Here is a 2,421-nt window from a genome sequence, read left to right as displayed (position 1 = left end):
AAGTGATCATCAGAAGTAATTTTGGGGACCAGGGAGATGGCTCAGTAGAATAAGTGCTTGCCTGGCAAGTGCAAGGGCCTGCGTTCAATCCCTGGTTCCGCAAAAAAAAGTAATTTTGACTATGGGCTGTTACTACCTTGTTGAGTCCAAGCCCTATATGAGGTATGACTCCACTGCACATTCATTAAACCTCAGTTATCAGGTTATTAGTAGATGACACTTGATAGTAGAATCTGACAGGAATTTATATGGTCATCTAGTCTAGCTTTCTGCCTACTTGGGAAATGTTCCTGGCCAGAAGCCACAGATAGTGTTCTTTGACCCCAGACATGCTTTCCGGTAATTGTAACTCAAAGGGAAATGTTGATATTTTAGTTAGCTTTTATAGCCATGCTGTGATTAACTGTAGGATTTTCATAAGACTTGTTTAATACTGAAAGTAGCCTAAAACCACCTTTGTTGCTACTGGAGAAATCTTACGAGTCTGGTATCCTAGCTGGAGGCTGCAGTCCTGAGCATCATCAATATAACAAGTTAAAACCTTTTCTTTCTTATCTCTTTCTCCATTGCAGAGATGTTATTAAGTGGCTGGTCAAAGCAGTAACTGAAGATGATTTTACTCACTACCCCAGTGGGAGCCAAAACTCTTCAGGGAGAGGGGTTTTGAAAGCCAGCAGCTGCCAACCCTCTCCTCAGCCTAACCTGACGAAGAACACCAATCAGCTGTAAGGGGCAAGCACAGTGGTCTTTCTTGGCATTATTAGAATTTAGTGTTTCAGAGAATAACACCAGGGCTGGAGAGATGGCTCAGTGGTCTAAAGCACCTACTTGAAACAAGCTTGGCAAAGCACAGGGACCGCTGTTCGATCCCCAGCACCACATGCCAGCCAGACCCGCCCCCTGGTGGGCTGAGCTGGCCACACACACACACACACACACAAATAAATGTAATAAATAAAAATAAATAAATATTTAAAAAAAAGAGAATAACACCAATCCCAAAGGAGCAGCTTCCCCATCATTAATGAGTTCTTTTAACTTAGAATGATCCTTAATTAAAGACTTAACTAAAGGCTGAATTTCCAACTCTTAAGGTAGATGATTAAAATTTCAGTGTGACCAGATATAATGGCATGCATCTGTAATCCCAGCACTGGAAGGCTGAGGCAGGAGGTTCACAGGTCTGAGTGCCACCTGGGCAACTTAGCAACTGTCTAAAAATAAAACATAAAAATGTCTTGAGGTGTGGCTCAGTACAGAGGTACTAAGTTCAATCCCTAATACCAAAACAAGAAAAAATTTTCACCAAGGCAATACAAATGCACAATGGAAATGAAACAAAAGCTGGAGTACCCCTCCCTTCTATTCCTGGATTTCAAGTACTGTACTTACTCATTATTTCAGATATCCACTGACTCAGAGGACTAGTAGGTAGTGGGTGTTCCAGCAGCCTCTACTGCTCAGGAACCTGTGCTTCACTTCTTTATTCCTGGAAGAAAATAGCAGTTCAACTTACAAATTCCAATAGATGCAACAGCACTGGCTCAGACCAGAGCATATTCTGTTACCTCAGACTCAGACTGCATTGTATAAGACACTCATGGACTTTCATAGCTTTCTTTGGAGTTGAGGATTTTTTTTTTTTTTTTTTTTTAAAGAGAGAGACTGATCAGCTTTTTTTTTTTTTTTTTTTTTTTCTGGAACCGGGGATTGAACTCGGACCCTTACGTTTGCTAGGGAAGCACTTATTCTACCGAGCTATCTCCCCAGCCCCAGCATTTTTTTATTTTTTGTATTTTTGTATTTCAGGGTGTTCAGGGTCTCATTACTAGATCAGATTCATAGTGATCCGCATGTTTACAGCCTCCTGAGAGCTAGGATTACAGGTGCACACCACCATGCCCAGTCTCAATTGCGGTCTCAGCGGGGCAGGACCAGCACGGCAGTGACCAGGATTTTAGAAGCAAGGGCTTTCCTCACTCAAGTAACCTAGAACTTCATGTCTATCATACTGTTAAAAGCCAGTCATTGTTAACATTTCAAATATAACATTTGCACCTAAATTCAGTATGACAACTACATTATGTAATTGGATCAACCTGATTTTTATATTAGACATATAGTTTTCAAGTAATTTAGGAAATAATCTTATCTCAAGGGGGAGGTATCTCACTGTTTTAGAAAAGTAAAGCATTGGGCATTTGGGGAAAGAGTTCCTTGGGCATATTTGGTGAGATCATAAAGGTAGGTTACCCTGGAGGTCCCATTTACAGACCCTAGAGGGAAAGGGACACAGTTTCTTCAATGAATGGTGACCTTATATAATAAATTTTAAGTAATGTTAATAGGAATAACAACAAGACTGCCTAAAAGTTAATTATGCATGATCTTATTGGTAATAATTTTTTTTTTTTTTTTTTT

General features: G+C 40.1%; 1 protein-coding gene across 1 annotated transcript in view; it reads left to right on the top strand.

The window, feature by feature from the left end:
- Positions 1-2,421, top strand: part of Simc1 (SUMO interacting motifs containing 1) — a 68,154-nt gene that overhangs the window by 38,157 nt on the left and 27,576 nt on the right. Inside the window, exon 6 of the mRNA XM_023716495.1 lies at positions 573-725. Coding sequence (XP_023572263.1) covers positions 573-725 — 153 coding nt within the window. The remainder of the gene's footprint in view (positions 1-572; positions 726-2,421) is intronic.

The sequence above is a fragment of the Octodon degus genome, unplaced genomic scaffold (genome assembly GCF_000260255.1).
Source record: "Octodon degus isolate 3935 unplaced genomic scaffold, OctDeg1.0 scaffold00048, whole genome shotgun sequence".
Lineage (NCBI taxonomy): Eukaryota > Metazoa > Chordata > Mammalia > Rodentia > Octodontidae > Octodon > Octodon degus.
The sequence above is the reverse complement of the archived record's forward strand: the minus strand, read 5'-3'. Positions and strand labels throughout refer to the sequence as shown.